The 21,621-nt window shown below is 43.6% G+C and overlaps 1 protein-coding gene across 1 annotated transcript in view; it reads right to left on the bottom strand.

The window, feature by feature from the left end:
• Positions 1 to 655: 655 nt before the first annotated feature.
• MICAL2 (microtubule associated monooxygenase, calponin and LIM domain containing 2) overlaps positions 656 to 21,621 on the bottom strand; it is a 118,765-nt gene continuing 97,799 nt past the window's right edge. Inside the window, exons 29-36 of the mRNA XM_066552501.1 lie at positions 20,817 to 20,914; positions 17,864 to 19,172; positions 11,882 to 11,976; positions 9,924 to 10,016; positions 8,427 to 8,520; positions 2,988 to 3,087; positions 1,702 to 1,775; positions 656 to 840 (exon numbers count right to left, since the gene is read on the bottom strand). Of these exons, the coding sequence (XP_066408598.1) occupies positions 656 to 840; positions 1,702 to 1,775; positions 2,988 to 3,087; positions 8,427 to 8,520; positions 9,924 to 10,016; positions 11,882 to 11,976; positions 17,864 to 19,172; positions 20,817 to 20,914 (2,048 nt within the window). The remainder of the gene's footprint in view (positions 841 to 1,701; positions 1,776 to 2,987; positions 3,088 to 8,426; positions 8,521 to 9,923; positions 10,017 to 11,881; positions 11,977 to 17,863; positions 19,173 to 20,816; positions 20,915 to 21,621) is intronic.

Raw genomic sequence — 21,621 nt, 5'->3', positions numbered from 1 at the left:
TGATAAACCCTTACCACTTTACAAAATGCAGGGATTTAATAATGCTTTAACTTCTTGTTCAAAAATACACAGTGCAATAAAACTTATAAATACCTGAAAAATTAATTTCTGGCATTGCATTTACAGTAGTTTTATTAAGTGCTCATATATAGTTATTAGTCAAATGACTCTTCCTCCACCAGAAATAAAGACTAACCCTATTTTTATGAGATGCTTGTTTTCTGACTTTTCTATAGTTGACCATGCCTTGGCTGTGCCAAAATATTAACAAAGCCACACAGAGATTCAGACAAACAGATGGAGAGTAAGGCTGTCTCAGAAATACTAAATGATGTCATCATGTTCCTCAGAAACTCTGCTCTCAGCATTAAAATAAAATTCCAAGAGAATAATGGAGCTCTGATTTCCCTTTCACAGACCCTGGTGCCTGTCAGACAGGCACATTCAGTCCAAATCTGGATCCCAGTGATCCTTTGAGCTGACAGTGCAATGACTGTCTCTGGTCTAAGCAAAAACCTGTTTTAAAGCTTTTGATAACAAAATGATGTGCTTCCCAAATAAGTTGATTTAAAATTTGAATTCCTTCATTTTCCAGAAGAGTGTACCTCCGTGATAGGGAATACTGCTGAAAGGATGTTTATTTGCATGTGGCTGTTTAAATCCTGCTCAGCTGATAACCTGTAGATAAAATAAGGCTTTCAAAGTGCTGGTCTTCTGCTCTTTCTTTCACTCTCTGCTCTTCTAAGGCACATACAAGTCTGTCCCTTTCTTCAACCACTTTCATCATCTCAGTAAAAATTTCATCCTCCTCGTTCAGATCCATCTCATCTTTAAGGCTGTCTAAAAGGTCACAAAAAAGAGGTTAAGAACCAGGTCACTGTTTGCATTTTAACTGTTAGTGCACAGCTTGAATTAACATTATTGTCAAAGACAAATGTAGTCGATAGTAGTTAGTATTGTTAGAGTTACAGCTCAGGAGAATTTTCTCCTGGATTTGGGCCATTTGAAGTTGATCATTAGGATTCCTAGAGTCTATAGTAGATCTGGTACAAAATTTAGACTGGAAGGGATAGGAAAAGCATTACTTAATTATAGAAGCAATTAAGCTGTAGTTTAAATTTAGCTCATAAGGTAAAAATCCCTACATGAAATGTAGTACCTGTAAGGAAATGGAAAGCATTTTTCAGAAAACGTACTGAAACCTGCCATCACTTGCAATCCACATGCCTAGAGCACAACAGGATATTTTGGGGTACTCAGTGCTATGGAACCACTCTTCTCCCTGCATTGCTCCTCCCCATGCTCCTTTTCAAATCCCAAATGAAAGGACAAGCCCAAGCTGTAATCCCAAGTACTTCAAAGCAGTCCCAAAACACTGTGGTGCCCAGCAATGCTGCATAAGAGCAGACAACCTCTTCTGCTTAGGTGACAGAAGAAGTCACTTTCCATTGCTGCCCATGATCAGCTGGCCTGGAGAGCTGCCTGGGGAGCACAATTAGTGCAATTACCCCTGCAGTGCAGTGTAGGACTGGGCAGGTCAGCTCCGCTGTCTTCACCAGGAGCCAGATGAGAAGATCTCACATTTTGCTGGCTGAGCTGTGCTCAGAGGGAGCACAGGAGCCTCAGCCACCCTTTTTGGAGCAAACAGGGTTGGCACAGTCTGTCCCTGTGGGCTGCAGCACACTGTCCCCTCTGACTTACCATCAATGGCCATTTTCTCTCTCAGCTTTTGTTCCAGCCTGCTTTGGTGGTCCTCCAATTCTAGCTCTTGGGCTCTGGGTGCAGCAAAAAGTATGTTAAAGAAGCAGCTTTTTTCAATGAAGACATATATGTTAGCATGATTTCAGTTATGAGATTCTGTGTTCTGTTTATCTGGTATTTTCTCCTCATGGGCTGCCAAAGCTAAAAGGTTTGCCTGTGCCAACATCTCCAGAGCAGCTCCAGGAGTACCACTGCCACCTCTTACATTATGTATAGGGTTAAACTCCCCCATAAACAGCGAAGCTTAAGGCTTTGAACCATCTGTGCTTTGCTGGTGGCGCCCACATTGTAATTCTGCATGGGGCTGAACCCACACATGAAGGGCCTCACCAGGCCCTCTGCACAGGAGCAGCTCCTGAGGCAAAGGAATTCACAAATGAACACATCCAGACAACAACATTTTGTGTCCTGCAGTGCTAGAAGCAGCCCACTGTTGCCTTTTTAACTCTCACACAGTGTGAGAAGGAAGCATTGCTGCCACAGCACCCAGGAGAGGGGCAAGAAAGGGTCAGCCCCAGCAGCACCAGCACAGCTGGGGAGAAACTGGGGTGCAGCTGGAGCCCAGGGCTGGCAATATGGAAATGATAAATGGCAATGGGCAGCCTGCACAGGTGGGAAACCCAGCGGGGAGTGAGGACTGCTGAGGCTCCCATTGCCTTCCCACGTTGCCCACGAGCGTGGAGAAAATAGCTGAGAGTCTGTCTGTCCTGAGTGTGTCTGCAGGGAGGCAAGGAAAGGGAGCTACAGCAAACATTGCTTCCACCAGCCACAACAGTGGCAGCTGAGCTGGGTTTTATTTGCTTCTTGTGTTGGTGTATCTGCTTATTTCATGGTTGTAGTGAATTTCTAGGTCTTTTTGCCTATGTCCAATAAAAACAGATGAATTCTCAGACTGTTTTTCTTCCCAGGAGAAGGTGTTCATTAGACCCACATTATGTGAAGGCAGAGCATCTCTGTGCCACATTGAACCAATTCATACAGGGTATGAACCAATATTGGTTCAGAGCATCATAGAGAATTTAAATGTTTCAGCCACTGTGAGAGGGAAGGATGAGAAGGCCTCAGCTGCAAATCTATGTTCAAAACAGGCTGTAGCTACTCTGGATTTTATTCCTCAGCTGTCTCAAATGCAGCACACAGCAAGGTGTTCAGGTGTATTGTGAGTTGTGAGTACATCTTTTCCCTGTCCCCTCCCATCTTTAATACTTACGCTTGTTCTTACTCACATAATCAGGAGCTCAGACTCATAACGCATTAATTTATTCTTCTCCATGACCAGCTCAAACCATTCATGTAGCATCTGATTTTCATCCTTTGTGCCTGAATCTGTGTGAAATAGGAGACTTTAGTGTGCTTCACCAGCTTTCTTTCCAATGCTTTTGCCAACAAAGTTCTTCAATAGTCCTCCTCAGCCTACATGACTTCAAATGGAGATGGTTTTGGTGTGACTTACCCCAGCAATGGCTGAGTACAACAGGTATGACATTTTTATCTATTTTTGGTTGACAGTTGTGGCTTATTGCAGCTGCATTGGATTGCATTGGATTTTAAAACACTTTTGTCCTGAAGTTTTTCCTTTCAAATAATCACATATTGGGCACTATTTCTCTCTCTTAGCTCTGCCTTTGATAAGACAGTCTCTCCTTTGAAACTGGGCTTCAGAGCTGAACTGTGTCTTAGTGGATATTCCATTAACACCATCATCCTTCAGGATGTATACACTGGCAGCTTAATCCCTGCCTCCAGTGGACATCAGACAAACCACCAAATCCTCTGCAAATTTCCCTTCACTTGTCAACTGGCCTCTAAATCTGCATTTGCTTTGAATGACAAATCTATGATAACTGGGTGGTTTTATAACACTTTGGGCCAGGGCTGATAGACAGCCTTTCACCCAAAGAGCTCACAGCTTGACTCTGCCTTGCTGTAGAAAAGGGTGGATCTCTTTCTTTGGGTAAGGACCTTTACTCTCCTACAATACCATCTGAACAAAACTCTTTGGCAATGAAGAACCCCTGGGTGTTTTCAAATGGCAAGTCAGAGCACATATGTATTTATTTTCCTTGCTGTCCTTTTTAACATCCTCATGACTTCACATTTTCCATTCATTTTTTCACAAAACAAAGCCACCCCATCTCCCTTTGATGCAGAATTACAGCAACACTGATGGCACTGCAGCACACCTCCCACATCTGTTCTGCCCGTTCTGCTGCCACAGAATGGTGATCACTCGTAGGAGGCAAATATCTGACACTGCTCCAGCCTGAGGCTACAGTCCAAGTGACACACTGGGACCTTCAGAAGCAGAAAGCCAACAGCCACCCCGTGCTCCTGCCCCAGCCCATGGCATTTGCACTCCCCACCACACATGGAAGCAGAAATAGCCAGATTTAGGATGAAGAAGAAGGTGTACTGCCCGCAGGTGGGGAAACAAGCTCTGTCCTCCTCAGTCCTCACTGAGCCACAATGCTAGATAACCAAGAACAAAATCCCCACCCTAAAACCAGCCTGGCTGTTTTCTGTGGAAGGAAGCTTACATGATTTCTTCTACTTTAAGAGGGACTGCGCCTTTACTTTATATGACTGAGAGCACTGAAACAACCTGAAAGGTCTCTGGTTAAAGCTCCAGAGACACCAATTGCAAGAGTATCATTAAACTGGGTCCCAGAGCCAGAGTCCCGGGCAGCTCGGCAGTGTTGCTGATGCCTTTCTGTTGTCATTTTGAAATGTGCTTCAACAGGTTACCCTCTTGTCTCTACAGCTTCATCTGCCCTCACTCAGAGCCAGGGTTTGCCTCCACTCCAAAGCAGCAGTTTAAAGCCCCCCTCCTTGGGGCAGCAATGATATCACCCAATGAAGCCCTTTAGCCCTTTAGCCAAGGGGAATTGCTGGGTGTTTGGGGTCACCTTTGCATTCCCTCACCAGACACCATCATCCAGGGAGCCCAGGTCACCTCCTGCCACCCTGGAGGAGGGACCTGGCCCCCACACCAAGGACAGCAGTCACGTGGCAGGGGTGCAGGTCCACAGCTGTCATCAGGACTTGGCCCCAACTGGAAATTACCATGAAACAGAAGGATAACAGTCGGAGAAGACAGAACAATCTCTCTTCAATTCCTTCCTGATCCCATTAAAACTTGGCAGTAATGGATGTGTTCCTGTGGGATCTTCCAGGTCAGCAAGTGGTGATAGAAAGTGTCTTCCCAGAGTGACTGCAGGAGTGCTCCTTGCTGGAACATGCCAGTTTCTCACCAGTCCAATTCAGGGATGCAGCATTAGTGTTCAGAGCCTTAGATTTTTGAACACCACCATAAGAAATGGTGGCATCATCAAAATTTGATCTATTTTACTATGGTAATAAGAAATGGTGGCATCATGAAAATGTGATCTATTTGCCAGTAAAAACACTGCAATTGCTGTTATGCATAAGTGCAGCACAGACACAAAAGGTTACTGTTCCATTCCTGTTGTTTCCTTGTTTAGGTAAAAATATTCCTTCTTTTAACCTTTCCCCTTTACACTTTAGAAACTCTGTGTCTCTAATAAAAGACTGTATTGTAGCTTGATTGAGGTAATCAAAGATAATGCAGTTTGCAAAAAAACATTCATTTTCATAAAATCCACAAAAAGATGCAATAAAAGTAGCCCTTGTTTTGCCGCCTCCTCCATCCCACAGAATGCCCCTAAGTGTTCCCTGTGGCATTTTTTCCCTGAGCTTTTCAAATGTTTGTTACTAGCAATTTAAATACTTATTTAAGTCTGATGGAGTGCTCAATGCCTTCCAAGGGCAGAACAAACCAAAGAAGCATTTTGGATGATGCAGTTTTACAGATTTTCTTTAATAGGTAAGAGGGAAAACAGTTTGCGAGTTTGTTTTGTGAGCCATCTTGGCTTTTCCCTAGAGCATTGCTAAAGCAAACCTGTCCTCCTGGTTTACCCGAGAGTTTCCTGACTGAGATCCATTTGAAAGTCAGACATTCTTCTAATTACATCATAGGCATTTCTATTTTCATCACTTTTGAGGGAATTGTATAGGCTGTGGAGGAGTAGTAACTGAACATTCCTCTCAAAACCAGAACCTTCTCAGATTGATGCTTCACTGTCCCTTCTTACAGTCATCACACAGTAAAGGGATCTTGGCCAGTTTGCACCTTTTCAGGTACAGTTAAACCTCATATTATTTATTTCTACAGGCTTGCAACTGATTTCTTTTGACTCTGTTGAAAATTCCGAGACACCTTGGATATGTTTTTTGTGAAATCAAAAACTACCTCCAAAATGTGCAGATATTTATTCACCTTCCAAAGCATGGAGACATTTCCTAACGTTCTCTCAACACAGGTTTTCTTCTTTACCATCATTGTTCATGACTTGTTTAGTCAACTGAGCCCTTATGCTAATTTTAGTGGAAAACGTGTTTTGAGATTTTTATTTCCGTATTTTCTTGTAGGCAGAAGCTCTCTATAAGCCTTCACAAATGTCAGTGGAAAACAAAGCAATGGTACATCAGTGATTTATTATTTGGTATTTTGAAGCAGAATAAAGGAAATAACAAGCATGAAAAATTATTCATAGGACTGATATTATTTCTTCTCATTTTTTGGAGTTTTTTTTTGGGGGGTTTGTGGTTTTTTCCCTAATGCATTAATTATTGTCACTACAATTACAAGATCATCAAAACCTCATTTTGCTCATCAGTCTTCATGGCAGTTGTTTAGCACCCACGCATGTTCTCTTCTAATTCAGTTGAGGAGCTAATGAATAACTCCCCCTAACAAAGAGGCCATTCATCCCAGGCTTGTAGAATTATTAGAGGAGAGTTGCGTAAATGTCACTGAAAACTGCTGTTTGCAGGCCTGCCTCTAAATTTGGTTATTCACAACCTTTGCAGCTCAATATTATTGCTGAACTGTGATCGTTTTCTAATTACTTTAATAATACCTATTAAATCACTTGAATTGCATAAGCACAGACCTGCTTAAATACAACTTAACCTAATAAACACTGGTCATTCATTAAAAAGTAATGCTCTTTATTTTTAGGAAGCTTGAACAGAATATTAAAGCCAGCAGTTCCTGCATCATTACACATATGTTATTGCGAGCAACAAAGCACTCACATTTTGTCTGGGGAGCTCATGGCCTCGTGCTTTTGCACCAGAAGAGTTATTGAGAGACAGTAACATCCTACCTTTCAGTATCTGCCCTATTTGTAACTGGCCACCTACACACAAACAATCAACAGGGAGAAAAAAACAGTACTTTCACCTTAATGAGGGCAATCCAATTACCAGGGATGGTAAGAGAATGAGAAGCATCGATCTCTTGGCAGGCAGCCTTCTTTAGGAAATGCGATTGTCAAAACAGCAACAACAAGAAGTGGCTCTAGGCCATTTATCCTGGTATTCTGTGTCTATCCCAAGAGCTAGAAGCTTCTCGTCCCTTTATATTTTTGAGGTTTACAAAAAACAACCATCTTTACAAAAATCAGAAGAAAAAAGCTAACTCTATAATTCTCACAGCCTTTTTAGCAGACTTTCTCACAGGCAGTAAGTGAGGTGCTGTTTGATAAAGGGTTATGGTTTCATTTAAGAAAAATAGATGATAAATTTTTAAATAAAGTTTGGAATAGGCTGACACAGTCAATTCTAGGAAATTAGTTAATAAATATGAAAGGTTGGGCGAATGCTCTCTTGCTGAACTGATTAGTGTTCAGAATAGGGGTGAGAGCTGCTATGAAATATGGCATTAAAAAGACCAGCATGGAGGGGTTGGACTGGATTGCCTGGTTAAGAAAACAACAAGATCAGGTGCCAGAACATATCTGTGTTTTTCATGTTGTGCAACTGCCTGTCAGGAAAACACAAGGCTCAGTTTTCTAAAGTGGAGGTAAATAAAGACAGGTTTGCATTCAGGCTGTCAGTCCCTTCAGCACAGAGCACAGCCCCCTCTGAAGCCCCTCACGGGCAGGGCTCACACCCCCATCCCCTTCTGAGCCTGGAGGAGCCGCTGGGGTCCTGTCCCTCTGCTTCACCCCGTGTGAGCTGGGCAGCAGTGCCAAGGCTGGGCCAGGGGCAGGGTCCCATAGCCCTGGGTGCTGGGCAGCGCTGGCTCCGGTGAGGGGACCCCTGCCATCATCTGGGGGAAGAGCTGTGCTGCTGGGGTCTGTGTGTGTGTGCCTGCAGGCTGCTGTTGCTATAGCATGGCCACTGGCTCTAATCATATTAATGGCATTTCACACTCCAGGAAAGTCATTAAAGACTCTGTTACTAGGCACGGGCTGCTGCTGGCTTGGTAACTGAGATACAGCTCCTGGAAACCTCACTGGTTCCCTCCACAAGATGAAATTAAGCTCAGGATGGGACTTAAATTAAAAAAAAAAAAAAAGTGGGGGGGGGTGGTGCTGGGGGAAATGCTAATTCACATTCAATAGCATTGGCATTAATTCCAAATCTATGAAAACCAACAAAAAACTTAAAGCATTCAATGTAAAGGTGCTTGAGCTAACCGAGAGTTTGAGGAAAAGGTTTATCAATCATTTTTGTCATGCCAGTTATTGTTCCTTTTCAGATTTTGCACCAAACTATTTCCATGACAACCATTAAAACCCTGTGTTTTGGAACAGGTTAAAAATCCCACCACTAAACAAGCAAACTGCTTTGTGTACCTGCTTCTCCTCTCAGTTCTCTCTCCAGTTCGACACCAAAAATCTCCAAAGTTCTTTGTCTTTCTTCCAGCTCTTCTAGCTGGCGCTGGATTGCCTGCCAAAATGCAATGATAGAAAAGCTACAGACACAGCTTCAAAATTCAGAGACAGAAGATGGTCTCAGTTCCCAGAGAAACAGCTTGGAAAGGCCTTGGAGGAGTTGTGGCTCCTGCCAACTCATTGAGTGTACCAGGCACCTAAGCAATTTAAATATGCCACTAGGTGTCTATCACAACTTTATGTAAGTATCAGGCACCAAAAGAATCTCAGTTTTTTCTGAGTTTTAGCTCTCCCATTGTAAAAAAAGACATCATAATGTTTCTGTGTCTCACAAGGTATAAAAAGTCAATACTTTCATATTCAGAGACATATATTCTGAGATATTACATTAGTAAAGCTCATATAAATAGGGAAGGTTTACAGCTGGAAAGCTCTGCTTGCTATTTTTTTATCCATGGGATTTTTTTTTGTTTGCTTTCATATTTCACCAGCTTTTGACCCAGAAAGAAAAGGGTCTAATAGCTGTGACAATTCAGTGCCACTTCAGGAAGGATTTCTACATCCATTGTCCATTCTCTTTGAAATAAGACTTTTAGAGGTGTGGTGGGGATAAAAAGCATGAAACACCTTAAAAGGTTGAAATGTCAAAGACAGATACTCAGCAGTTCCCATTTCAGGCTGTGTTAGGGCATTCCAAACCAAGCCCCCAGCAACAGCCTAACAAATACAAAAGATCATTCAAAAAGTTTGGACTTCATTGTCTCCACAAAGCATTAAAACAGGAGTATCACATATGCATCTAATGTTACCTGGAGATCATTTACAATCCTCAGATAAAAAACTAAAACATAGCTTCTCTTCCCATGTATTGAGCAGGATACATCTGAGATCAAATTGTGCAGAAGTGCATTTACAAATCTTAAACTGTAATTGGAAATAATCACACATCAGTAGAGTCCAGAGCTTTCCTAGCATTTTCTGAATAGCAGGGCCTGTATAAAATGAAGTAGCTTTCTGTCATTAAGGGGAAAAAATGATTCACTTTCGTTGTTGTAGCAGGGAGAGAACAAAAGCCATCACTGTATTTTTGTATCCTCCTGTAATGCACAGAGGTAATGGCTGAGTTTCTTACATTCTACAGCGTTGATGTTATTTCCCCTTTCTATCTCTTTCCCTCTTCAGTTCCCCCAGTCACTATTCCCTCTGTTCTTCGTGCACATCTACAAAATTATGATGCCAATTATGATGATCTCCAGGGACTGACATGGGTTTGTCCCCCAGAGAGATGCAAGGCCCTGGCACAGGCACCTTCCTGCTGCTGCTGGCTGGGGGATTTCAGCACAGAGGGCAGTGAGCCATGCTGAGGAGTGAGGGGAGCTGCAGAACCCCTTTTGTGTCCCCCCATCCTCACAAGTCACTCCTGGGGACAAAGGGGACATCTGTGAGCTGCATTTTCACCTGTGCTTTGTGAAGCCTCTTCAGCTCCTCTTGTTTAATCAACTGCTTTGTCTCCTTCTCCAGCTTCCTTCTCTTTCTGAGAGCTCTTTTTGCCTACAAGAGACACAGAGGGAAAGAGAAAGGCAATCAAAGCATGAGTCTGCCACTGCAGCTTTCCTCAAAGCTCCCCCAGAATCACGGAGCCGTCGAGGTTGGGACTGACCCTGGGGACAGTCTGAGCCCATCCCCTGCCCAGAGCAGGGTCAGCTACTGCAGGCAAAAGGGAAACAGCCATGTAGGAGCATTTACAGGCATTTGCTATGCTGGCTTTAAAGCTTTACAAGCTCCTAAGGCAGCCCTCAGTGGGTGTCAATAAAACATTTCCAAATCACAAAGCTGACTGTATACAACATCCCACTATACATGGCCATACAGAGGCTGGGGAAAGCACCAGTTTAAGGAAATGCAACCCATTTCCATTGCTGTAGCTATAAAGTGGTAAATTCACATCATGTGAAACCTTCCCTAATGCCATTTCTGTGCTGCATTACAGAGATTTTTGCTTTTCCCCAGAGCACTTGTTGCTGCTGTTGGGAGATCAGGACAGCACATGCTGCAGGGCTGGGCAGGGAATCACCTGCCAGGGAATCACCTGCCATTTCTCCATCTTGCCTTTGACCCAAGCTGTCCTGAATTGCTTCAAGGCTGTGGTGTTCCCATTTCTGAGGAGGCAGGATACATGAGCACCACAGATGGGACAAAATTTAAAAAATTACCCAGCCAGGAAGTCACTAAAATTTTTCCCACCAAGTTTTGCCAGATACAAATGGTGGCACTGGCAAAATAGCAGCCAGAACTGGCATGAAAAGGGATGGTAGGAGGCAGCTGAAAGAAGCACACCAAGTGGGGAATGTGCATCCAAACTGAACCACTGGTAATGCCCATGTGCAACAGCTGATCCTTCTTGCCCTCTCTGGCAGCTTTCCTGGAGCTCTGCCTTCTCCCTGCCCTGGTCCTGCCCTCCCTGTGAATGCCTTGTGAACTGCCAGGGGTCACTTCTATCCAGCTTGCTCCCATATCTCCCTTCTTTTCTCTATTTTATTTTAACCTGTTTTAATTCACCATAACATTATTGTACTGCAGATTGCCTTTCCTGTAGCAGGAAAGATGAATGAAGAATTCCTGCCATCTCAGCACATCCTGACACAGAGCCACTGGGGACAAGTGCTGCCACACATTGCTCTGCTTTGGCTCCACTTTTTCCATTCAAAGTCCCACCTGGCACTGATATTTTTCAGTCTTTTTCAGTACTTTGTTTTCATTCCTCTTCCCCCCACCCCCAAAGGCAGCAAATCAAAAGGCCCCCTCAGACTATAAATCACATTTACTGATATTCTGCACAGGAAAGAGGTATAACACCTTTCTGATGAGCCATTCAGACAACAAAAGCTGTATTTCCTCACCTCAGAGCTGGGTGTGGAGGGTTCAGGGTGCTGCAGCCCCCCAGCTCCTGCTGTCAGCCCTTTTGGGGTACAGGGCCCGGGGGGGACTTTATCCTAATCAGCACAAGTGTGTGAGCCACAGAGTTTTCCAGGCAACCTGCCTGCAGCACTTCCCAAATGAATCTGTATTCCCCCAAAGGAAAACTGCATCTGTTTGGTTTATTTTCTCAACAGCTTGCTTGTTGGGCTACTTATTTAAGGCCACTTAAGAATCAGCTTCAAAGCAGTTTCAGTGAAGCATTTCTGTTTGTCAGATGAAGACCTCCTCTGTCAGTGCTGGTGTAAGCAGGGGAAATTAAAGGTCCAAAGAGGTAAAAGAAATGTTGATGTTCATCAGTCTTAATGTAATGACATGTAACCTCCAACGTTCCAATTCCCACTTTGAGGAATTGCTGTGTGTTTTAGATCAAAATCATATGATGAATTTTAAATACAGCCCAACTAAGGAAATACCTTTCTGTTTCAAGCTCAAATTACCTTGTGTGTTAATGAAGGCTTGGATTCAAATTCCTCATCAGAGGATGAAGTAGAATAGTCAGTAGCTTGTTTTCTGACAGGTGTGTGTTTATATCCTAAAACACAATAACAAAATGGTCAATGAAGCAAAAAATACTGTTCTTTAACTTAAACAGACACTTTGCACCTGCCCTGAGTTCTAATCAGCAGCACCTAGAGCAATTTGGACATTCAGCTGACAACACTAATTAAATTGTTTATGTCAAAAACTGTCTGGCCATATATTTTATTGTTTTCTAGGTACTACAAACAAATAAATTAATTCCTTGAGCACCCTGCATGTAGCACGCTGTTCTGAATGCACTCAACATTCATTAAAATGTATATCTGAAGTTAGCCATATTACCCAAATGATTGTATAAGGCTCACTATGCAGTGTAATTGAATGCACAAAGTCTGAGCCAGCTCTTAAACAAATTACCCTTATGTGGCTTGTAGCATCTGGCACCCATTTTTACTACATGACATCTGCTCAGTGTAAAATAGTTGGCGTCAGAATGTCTGGTCATATAAAAAAATCACAAATGTAATCAGAAGCAAATGGACTAAGAGAACAGGGCTTTATCACATAGCCTCATGCAACATAAATATTTCATTAATTATGTCTAAACAAATGTCACTTATTTTTCTGCTTTAGGAATATTATCACATCATTGGGCTGTTGATTAAAATGCCATAAGAAGTCAGGAAAATCTGTACATCACAACAATACACTCCATAAGGAAAACTCAAAGTCTGCCTTTGGAAGAAACACGCTTTCAGAACCATAAATTAAATTACATTTAATTGCAGCAATTTTATCTTGCCTGTTTTTCCAGCATCTTGTTTCAACTGGGTGTAAATATTTGAATTTCTTCTTAATTTGTCTAATGCGTAGCTTCATTCTCTTTAATTCAGAAAATAAAACCTCTTTTGGAACATCTGTCTCTATGCTTCAACCTGCTACAGGGTTAATGATTAACAGCTGGCCATCGTGGAAATGTACATAATTTAAAGTTCACACTGTTGGTTTTTCTTTGTATCTACAAGGCAACAGTTGGCTTTCCAGGTGTATTCAGATTGAAATCTCCTCCCCTTCTCCCAGTGTAGATGTTTCTTCTTTGCCTTGCTCTGGGTCCCAGGGCTGAAGTAGGACTTTTGCCTCCAGCCAGAGCCCTAAAACCCAGAATTTCATGGATCCATGAAACGTGTTCATCCCAGACAGTAAAGCAAGTAATTCAAATCCAAGTAATTTGAGGCAGAAATTCTGGGTTTTTTCCCCAGTGATCTCAGTTTTAGAAGCACCCTGTGCTTGTGCTCAGTGCAGGTGCAAGCTCCGAGGGCTCAGTGGAGCAGACCTGGACCCTGCCATCCTTTTTGGGGTGCAGCAGCCCCCCAGGTGGGTCTCACAGGTGCTGCCCACACCTCCCTGCCTCTCAGTGCCTGGAGAGGGACACAGCTCCTGCCTGGGACCTGCTCAGGTGCTGGGTCACAGCAGTGCCACCCTGCCCTGCCCTGCACACCCAGCACTCCCCCTGTGCTCAGCAGGGACAGCCAGGCACAGCCCTCCCCAGGTGTGGGCAGCATCAGCCACTGCTGCTTCTACTGAGGAAATTCCCCCCCTTGCTTTTCCCTGTGCAGCCAGAAGTTTGAGCAGCTGCCCTGTGGTAGCCAGTAACTACCCCTGCTCAGGCCACCAGGGAAATCAAATTCCACCATGTGCAGAGGGCAAACCTTGCAGCCTGGCAGGGCTGGAAACACAAGCAATTACACACTCCCTTTCTTCTCTCAGCTCTGCTGGCAATAAGCAAGTGCTCCCTCTGTCCTCCCCTTTGGGTGATATCAATAATTTAGGAAGCATTACAAGGTCTGGAGGAGAAGCAGCCTGCTCCATACAATAAGACAAACAAACAACAAAAAACCCCAAACCAAAACCCAAAAAAACCCCCTCCAACCAAACGGGGTGGGATAGGCAGAACTTAGCCAACAGCTGTGAGAATTTGGACAAAACAAACATAACAATGTTCAAACTTAGGGACTTTACTGAGTCATTAAAATCTGAAATTTAGAAGTGCAGTACTAAAGTTAGATGATAATAATTTGCCTCCAACTATGACAAGCCTAAAGCTTGAGCTGCTGCAGAACTGATCTCAAAAATGTAGGTTCTTTTCCAAATATTAACTCAAGTCTTCTAGACTTGGGCTTTCACTTTCCAGGCATCTCATTCCTTCAGATTGGGAGTTATTTATTACATATTTCTTATTTCCTGAGTACTCTAGCATCTCCCTCATTTCCAAATTAGCATATGTCATACTAGAGCTTTCCCTCCCCATGGAACAAGCCCTCAGATGAAAGTGCAATGCTTTTGAGAACCTCTCCCTTAACATGAACATCCAAGGTACTCATTTTCCCAGGAAGCCTGAGGTCCCCTGGCAAACAAGAGAGGTGTGATGTGAAGAGGCTCCTGAGGTGATCCCCTGTGTTAGATGTGGGAGCATTTCTGATTGTCCTGGAGATTCCTAGGGAAACCCAGCACTGGTGTCCATCTGCCTGTCACAGCTCACTGCCCTTTCTTCCCTGGGGTGTTTTTGTGCCATGGAGTTACTGCAGCCTAAATACACAGAATGTCTTGGAGCAGGAACTGTTCTGATAACATAATGCTGTATTAATCTCTTGGCTTCCTCCACAACTGTCCAAGATTGCATATTTTTGTAAAGCCATGGGATTAATCCTGACCACTGTAAGAACTTCAGTGTTTTACAAAAGAGAGAGATAAAGTTACACATATCTCCTGGGGCACTGGTGTCCAAAATGAGATGGAAGCTGGTAGGAAATGCAAAGAATGGCCAGTAGGAATCCAGAAGAATGAGCAGCAGAAAGAGAGGACTTGGCTGTTTGGTTTCACATCTCTGCTTCTCCACAGATTTCTTATGCATGTAATGAATTTTCTGGTGCCTCAGCTCCCCTTCTGAAATACAAAATCAGTGCAAAAGCAGTGTCCTCACTGAGCAGAACACTGCAAACACACAGAGCTTCTGGGGCACAACAATGCAGTAATGGGAACCTGAAACATTTGCAAGCAATCACTTCCCAGTCTGAGGGTGCACAAAATCAGCAAAGAGAGCTCACAGCACATTAAATTTCCTCATCAGCTGAATTGGCTCTCCTGCCTAAAGTATCAGTAATTAACATGGCACTTTGGCATTTTTTTGAATTTCAAAAGGTCAAGTAGGCTTAGGAGAGAACAGTTAGCCATCTGATTGAACAATTTTATTGATCAGTTTTTTGGGGGGCGTTTTACTGCAGGTTGGAACACAAAGGAAGCATCAGAGGACAAAAGCCTTAAAGATGTTTGTGCAGTAAATCAAAAATCTGGAATAGCACTTAGGAAGTTCAGCGTGGTTGTTTGTGGACAGTTGTATATTCTACAGGCAAACTTTGGATTTATTTTTTTTTTAACCAGTCTCTGACTGAAAAGTTTGCATGAACCCCCATTAATCCAGTGAGCTTTGCCTAGGTCTCACACAAGTAGCCTGTGCAGCTACAGGATTTCTGCACAGCCCCAAATTTCCAAAAGTCTCTGAGGACCAGCTCTTATGGAAAAGAGGGGAAGTGTTAGGCAGAAAGCCTTGAAATCAGGCTGGACATGGGAAACTGGAATGAGCCACTGGAAGGTGCTACTGCAGGTGTAGGTTTGAATCTGCTGCTAAGATTCTTCATTTTTGTGAAGATTGCTTCTTCATGCTGAGCATGACGAGCACATGGCAGGGAGGGAAGGGACGGGAGGACAGAACATACTGAATATCAGAAGTGGTTTCTGAGCATTTGGTTACTCCCCAGGGGTTTTCTCTGTGATGAGCTGGCCCAGGCTCATCTCAAGCCCATGGACTTTGATCACCCAGCTCATTCTCTGGATCCACAAGGCACTGAGGGAGAAACACCAGTGCAGTGCAATACCTGCCATACCTGCAGAGAGCAAGTTTGACCCCCAACAGGACAGGAAAGCCCTACTGCAAAGAGCAGTGTTAGAAGGAGTCTCATTAAATGGGCTTCTGCAAGGTGCTGGGAGGACTTTTTTCCCTTAAAGAAATTTTCTGAAATTTGTAGTAAATTTCAAGAGAGGAAAATAATAACAAGAAGTGTGTGCTAAAGCTTGTCATCACTTCATGGCTAAAGTTTGCCAAGCCTGGGCCTCTGACAAGTGTCTGTATGAGACAGAAATGCCATTTCTGAGAGTCAAACAGGACTCAGCTCTTTACTAGTTTTACTATGTATAGATTTACTCAAATATGAATGTTTTAAAAACTTCAGAGAGCTACAATGTTGAAACATTGAAGATAACAGATTACTGGGCAAATGACTAGATTAGAGCTTCATTTTCTTTTTTTTTCTAAACAGACTTTGCATTGCCTATATTCAATAATTGTAATTATTTATTAATTCCTCTTCTGGCTTGGACAGCAGAGGAATCCAACACATTACACCAGCATGTTATTTCAAAATATTTTCAGCATAAATCAAGTATAGCATTATTCAAACTTGCAAGAACTTTTCCCATTTCAGTATGAGCACAACATACCAATTACTGCAATGCATTTAGTTAAGAGCAGGTCAGGTTGGCTTAGCTGATGGGCACTGATGAGGTCCAGACTCTGAAAAGGCCTTCCATTTAAGAACACAGTGAGATGTGTGAACTAGCAATTCTCTGGTGCTTCACTGCAGTCCTCAACATCTTCTGGCTCAATGGGAATGCCTGTTTTTGTGAGATGTTGGATCAAGAATGCTCCAAGGAACGAGAGCAGGAGTTATTCTCTCAGTCTGAATGAGCTCCAGATCAAGGGCCTTATGTGCTGGATCTTTCTCACAGTGTGTGGCAGCTCTGAGGCAGAAAGGATGCAAAAGGATCTGGCAGCTCACTGGGAACATTTCAGTGACTTCACATTCTACATACAGGTTTTATTGCTGAGGCACAGCAGCGATTTTGGGGTTACAGTTTGGGTTGCAATTTCATAAAGCAAGAGACAAACAGGTGTGTTGACAAAATTCAATAGGTTATTTAGTTAAATAACTGAGACTTTCTGCAGTGGGAAGATGGATCACAGAGAAAGACAGGTGGGTGCAGCTCTTCTGTCTCATATTTCACACCTGAATCTGTGCTGCATTTAATTCTTTCTGAGCCTATGCTCAGATCACTCAGACTGCTCTTGGTCTGGCATCAATATTTCTTGGACTTGTCTGCAGTTTTAATACTAACCTTGCTCTAGCAAGCAAACAAGAAAATTGATACCTTTTAATCACTGCCCAGATAGACTCACAAATAGGTCAGAGGAGGTCAATAAGGTGCTCTGTCCTCTCAAATTGAACAACAAGGGATATTAATGACACTGCAAAGCTCCCAGAAGTATGTCCACAGTGGTCACTCTGACAGCAGAGCTGAGGAGACACGTGCTGAGGAAGCACAAACACAGAGCAAAGCTTCTTGCTGCTGCAACCATACTGCTTCAGTCTCTGATTCCTCATGGAGGGAAAACAAATGTACTCTGCACTGCAAAACCTGGAGGTTTTGGTGCTTGTCCTTCTGCTTGCCTGCTCTAGTCCCCCTTCCACAACCCAGTGTCACTGTAGGAGCTGCTCTGCCCAGCATGCCACTGTGCCTTGCCACCCCTGACCCAAACATGTCCCAGCAACAGGGAGCAGCAAACCAACCTCTGCTCCAGCAAGCTGGTTCTGCTTGCAAATCCACTCCACTCCTTTAAATCTGGAGCAACTCCTGAACTTTAGCCACAAAACTGTAGGAAATAACTAGAAATTAAACATAGCACACCATAGATGTGTGCCTGCATGGGCATGCACAGGTCTCTTAAAGGTTAAGAGCTATTACACAATAATAATAATAGTAATACCAATAATGATGATGATGATAACAGTAATAATAATAAAGTAATTCCACTGGGAAATCCTCACCTGTGAAAGGATAACACAACCTCTCTGGAGAATGGTCCTTAATGACAGGCAGAGATGACACCAAGGAATTCCACTCCCTCTCATGAGCTTTGCTTCTCAGTCTGTTGAAGAGTGACCCTTTTTGTGCACAGTCACCCAGGCTGTCCTTGGGCTCTGCAGATGAAAGGAGAGTGGACTTTTTCTTACAGACACATATTTCATCCATGGGAGTCCCTAGAGGACTGTCTTCAAAGGTGAACTTTTCTAGGAGTCCTGGGACCTCCTCCATCCTAGTGCAAGCTGGTTTCTGCGGTATATGGGCTGTCTTGGAGAGCCCGTGGGGTGTGAAGGATACCTCCTCCCTGGAATCCCTTAGAGATATCCCTTCTGAACCCACAGAAGAACGAGACTGATTTGAGGAAGGGCTCCCATCTCCTATGTATTTTCCTGCCCGCTCCCTTATTTTAGGATGCTGTGACTGAGTGTTATTGTTGTTCCTGTTCCTTTGGCTTAGGGAATACCCAGGAGCACTGGGGAAGCTGAAGAAGGCTTGTTCTGAAGAGGCTTTGACTTTGCTGTCCAAGTCCTGCTTTAATCCTTCTGGAGCTGAGGTGAGAGGCTCCCAAATGGACCTTTTGATAGCATTGGCTATGAGCCTCAGCGGGGACTTTGGCTGGGCAGCTGCATGCTCCCTGGGAACCACATCTGGAGTCTGCAGAGCACCCCTGGTGTCCACTGATGAAGGTGGTGGAGAACCATCTGCAAAGAAGAGCAGTGGCCCAGGGCAGCCAGAGCGTTTGAACACTTCTTTAGTGCAGCCAGCATCCTTTTTCTCCAGAGCCCAAGGGGCTCTGTTCTTTGCCCAGCCTGGACTGCTCCCTCCTGGCTCTGTCCTGTTTGGGCCACATGAGGGCTGCTGCTGAGTACGAAGCCCCAGCTTCTGTTTTGCCTCCTTTAATTCTTGCTCAAACTCTTCTTCTGGGTGCCTGGTGTTTTTGCCATCTTTCTCTTTCAAGTCCAGAGATGGCAGTGTGTTTGTCCTCCTGTTAAAGTGCTCTGGTTCAAAGGTGTGTTTCCATGTTTTCTCCTTCCAGTCCCAGGCTGAGCTGTCACTGTCTGTGTCTTCAGGCTCATAAAAATCAGCAGCCAGTGTCTCATTGCCAGCAGGGGTCTGTGGAGAGCCCGTGGTGCTGCTCTGAAAAGGACAGTGGGGAACATAGCAATGTGTGTCCTCAGGCATCTCCCTGGCTTTTTCTTTTCTTTGAAATACTGGGCTGCAGGGTTTGAAATGTCCTCTTGGAATTTCTGGTGGCTTCTTGTAAGAAGCCAACTGTGAAGTGCATTAAAAAAAAATTATTTTAGGGATATAAAAACACTGCTTTGTGTAGCTTCTATTTCATAAAGTATTTTATTCCATTTTAATCTCAGCATAATAGTAATGAACATAATATTTAATTTATACACAAATACACGTGTAGATGATAATGTGAGAAAAGCTTTTCTCCCTAAAGGGCTAATATTTCTCTAGGAGTAGCAATCTAATATTACTGGAAATTTTAATAGTCTAAAAATAATGTTAGTCATGCTAATGTCTTTATGAATTACCTTTAATATTTTCTTTAGAAAGAAACAGTCCTATCTCCAGGAAAGCAGACAAGAGCAGATCTGCTCTATTCTCTTGTGCATTCCAGTTGCATCACCTTAGAGTTTTGAGCAAGCAAAAAAGACCATTATCCATCCTCTCCAAATTTCTAATATTGCATGTTTATGTAGTGCAGGTAGGAATGGAAGAAGTGACCCGGGAAAGATTATAAAATGTAATATGGTAGTTTTATACAAATAAATTAGTTCCCTCTCGTGGTTATTTTTCCTTTGGTAAAGGCTTAAATTCTTTACTCCAGCCACCAAAATCTTCTGCTAAAGATAGTAACAGGGATAAATACCCACTTTATGTAGCCAGCAGAACAAAACTAGAGTTCTTCCTTCTTAAAAGGGAGGCATTTTATCATCAGTGCTATGTGATAATGGATGCTGTGAAGATTGAATTCCTGCTTCCACTTCTGTGCCAGATACCCAAATTCACCTGGGTAAAGCCATTAATCTGACTTTTCATTTCCCAGAAGCAACAGAAGTAAGGCAATAATGATTGCACTTTGTTTCATGCTTCTGTTTGATGACTAAAGTTGTTACTGGCCAGGATTTTGGATTAAAAAAAAAAATAACGTAAGAAACAATAAACAAATAAACCCCCTGTTCATCCTTGCTTTCCAGAGTAAGGAAAAGGCCTGTGAGCAGTGCTGGTAGAGCAGGAGCTGAATGGAGTCGGGCAGTGTTGTGCAGCTCTGCTCCCCTGGGACCTTCCCTTCCTGGCCCCATTGTCCTGCACCGGATCTCAGCCACCACCATGGACATGGAAGAGTTCATTTTTTTCCTAGCACAGGCCCAGAGGTCAAGTAAATTTAGTCATGTTTAACTCAAGGGTGAGGACAAGTGTCCAGGACTTGGAGGATGTGGGCTGGTCCCTGCTCCACCTGGCTCCAGGGACGTGCTGCTCTTTTTGCTCAGGATGGGCAGTCACTGCTGCACTCATGGCAGGCCCACCCTTCCTCATTCTTAAAAAACCTAAAAATAAAAAAGTCTTTAGAAAATGCCATGGAAATCTGAGGTCCTGAAGGACACAGAAGATGCTCCTGAGCAGTGGGAGATGTGAAGTCCTTTTCCAGCCTAAACTATTCTGTGATTTTATGACTGATGCAACAGATTAGTGGCTAACTCCTTGTGTGATTGAGGCGTGAGTCTCACAGACACTTGATTTGGGAATGATTACATCAAATCCAAGCCTCTTCCCTCTGTACAGCACAAGTCTGACTCCATCCTCAGTGGTCACTGTGAGGACCTAAACTATTTAAAGGAGCAGGGACAGCCTGCTGAGAGCAGTCCCAGCCATCCTGCTCTGCACAATTCTCCTTTGTACCTGTGTCTGGGAGTGCTCCTCTGCAGCTCCACTCTGGCAGCTGCCTGAGCTGTCCTTCCCATGTGGCCCAGGTTTCTTGCTTGACAGCAGAGGAAAGCCTGCAAAAGACACAATTTTTATCTTCCCATTGGTATTGACTTTGTCGAAAATGAAGTCTGCAATTGAAGAAGAAGAGCAGAAGAAGAGCAGAAGAAGGAGAACAGCCTCCTGGGTAGAGTTAAACCTGAAGAACTGACCTGAAACATTGAAATTTATGGCCTGGCTCACATATGTCTGTACCTGCTGTGCCAAACACATGTTGATATTTTCAGTTCAGGACCTGAGCTGCTTCCACTTCTGGGCTGGATGTAGTGAAGCAGCTTTGGAGTTCCTGGAAACTTTCTGGAAAGCCAGTTCTCTTTAGAGGGCCTTCTCAGAAGCAACCTGTGACTTTTGAACTTTGGGTAATTCCAAGAAATGAAGGAAATGGATGACTTCTGAGAGGGCTGTCCATCGGAATGAGGACAAAATGGGAAATACATCCACCTGCAGGCAGTAAGGACAGAAAAAAGTCTCCCAAGCCAGGACAACAGGCAACACGACCTGTTGGGATCAGGCAAGGTAATTAATTACTAAAGGAGGCAACCTGCACCTGAAGGGAGGCAGGAGAACTTTCCACTACTTGTGCCTATGGGAATTTTACATAACAAATAATCTTTGGACAAACAAAAGTATCCCTGATCCAAGATATTACCATGTCCAGCTATAACATGACAAGTAGATTTACAGCTCAGTTATTAACTCCCAAACCCAAGCATTAGTTCTG

The sequence above is a fragment of the Molothrus aeneus genome, chromosome 6, assembly GCF_037042795.1.
Source record: "Molothrus aeneus isolate 106 chromosome 6, BPBGC_Maene_1.0, whole genome shotgun sequence".
Taxonomy (NCBI): Eukaryota; Metazoa; Chordata; class Aves; order Passeriformes; family Icteridae; genus Molothrus; species Molothrus aeneus.
This window is presented reverse-complemented; position numbering and strand designations above follow the sequence as displayed.